This window comes from Malania oleifera, chromosome 10 (genome assembly GCF_029873635.1).
Source record: "Malania oleifera isolate guangnan ecotype guangnan chromosome 10, ASM2987363v1, whole genome shotgun sequence".
Lineage (NCBI taxonomy): Eukaryota > Viridiplantae > Streptophyta > Magnoliopsida > Santalales > Ximeniaceae > Malania > Malania oleifera.
The window spans coordinates 94890340-94891553 of NC_080426.1; the positions used below are offsets into that span (position 1 = coordinate 94890340).

The 1214-nt window shown below is 52.0% G+C and overlaps 1 protein-coding gene across 1 annotated transcript; it reads left to right on the forward strand.

The window, feature by feature from the left end:
* Positions 1–644: 644 nt before the first annotated feature.
* LOC131166788 (uclacyanin-3-like) lies at positions 645–977 on the forward strand. Its single transcript, XM_058125358.1, has one exon. The coding sequence runs from the start codon at positions 645–647 to the stop codon at positions 975–977; it is 333 nt and encodes a 110-aa protein (XP_057981341.1).
* The last annotated feature ends 237 nt before the right edge of the window (positions 978–1214 follow it).

A 1214-nucleotide genomic window follows, 5' to 3' on the forward strand; every position in this document is an offset into this window, starting at 1 on the left:
TATACGCTGTGCACCAAAACATGAAGGTGGACATACCTCATCTTATTTTGGATGAGATGATCACGTTCTATAAGAGGAATGTGAGACACTCAAGGCTGTGGAAGCCTACGCAGAAGCCTGGACGTAGTCAAACTGTTAGGAAGCCGAAGAGGCCCCTCATTCCGTATGCCCAACTTGTCATGGCGATTCTGATGTGCATGAAAGTCGACCTAGGCAATTTAGATGTGCATTTACCTAATGGAGAAGTCACCACTGAGCGGACATGGCGATAGAGCCTTAATCTGGTGGCCATAGCACAACTAAAGGTTAATTGGTGGGCACCATTTGAGGTTGTACCGAGGTCCGAGTTCCTTCTACTAGTATTCTACCATGACCCCTAGGATGAGCCTATAGGCCCACCATTGCCCCCACCTCGTAGAGCATCGAAGAAGAAGAGGAGGACAACTAATGAGCCCTCCACCTCCCCTGCACCTTTAGAGGTTGCACCTCCAGCGGCGCCACCTTCGCCTCGGGCATCCTCCACTGTGCCTTAGGCAGGGGATGACCTAAGCTGCCTGTGCCATGATTTTGAGGTTTTTAGATCCGAGGTGCGCCATGAGTTCACTAAGTCCAGGACAGTGATCGGATAGGGTTTTGGAGTGATGATGGAGGCACTCAAAGTTTGCTTCCCGAGTTCTTTAGCGATGTTCTCATTTTTGCGATTTGAAGCACTTGCCATTGCCCCTGGGCCTTCTATTCCTCCTTCTCCTCTATCTCCAGCCGCTACACAAGAGGTACCTTCACTATCTGCACAATATTCACCAAAGGCACCCCATCCGCCTCCCCCTCCTCAGGTCACCCCATCGGCAAGCCCAGTGATCATGATCAATGTTAAGTCCTCTGGTGAGAGTGAGGCGGAGGCCCCTGCTGAGGAGATACCACCACCAGCCCCTGCTGTCGTGGGCGAGGCCCAGTACCCCACGCGGTCTACAGAGTAGGCCGCTAAGCCCTCAGATCCTCCATCGACAGAGTATGCCCAACTCGATCCCTCCATGATGATGGCTCTTATCTTACCGACGAATGTCCCATGGTCCTTAATGCCGCTTCAGATGGTTATGCCACCTATCGTTGCCCTTCCTGTCCTGCGCTGCATGGTGGTGAAATTTTCTGATTCTTTAGTTGCTAGCAAAGTAGTCACCTCATCTACCCCACTGTGATCGGTTCCTCCGTACCCA

Bases quoted from the DNA above. Each gene is read 5' to 3' on its own strand.
- LOC131166788 (XM_058125358.1), top strand. From the start codon at position 645: ATGGAGGCACTCAAAGTTTGCTTCCCGAGTTCTTTAGCGATGTTCTCA.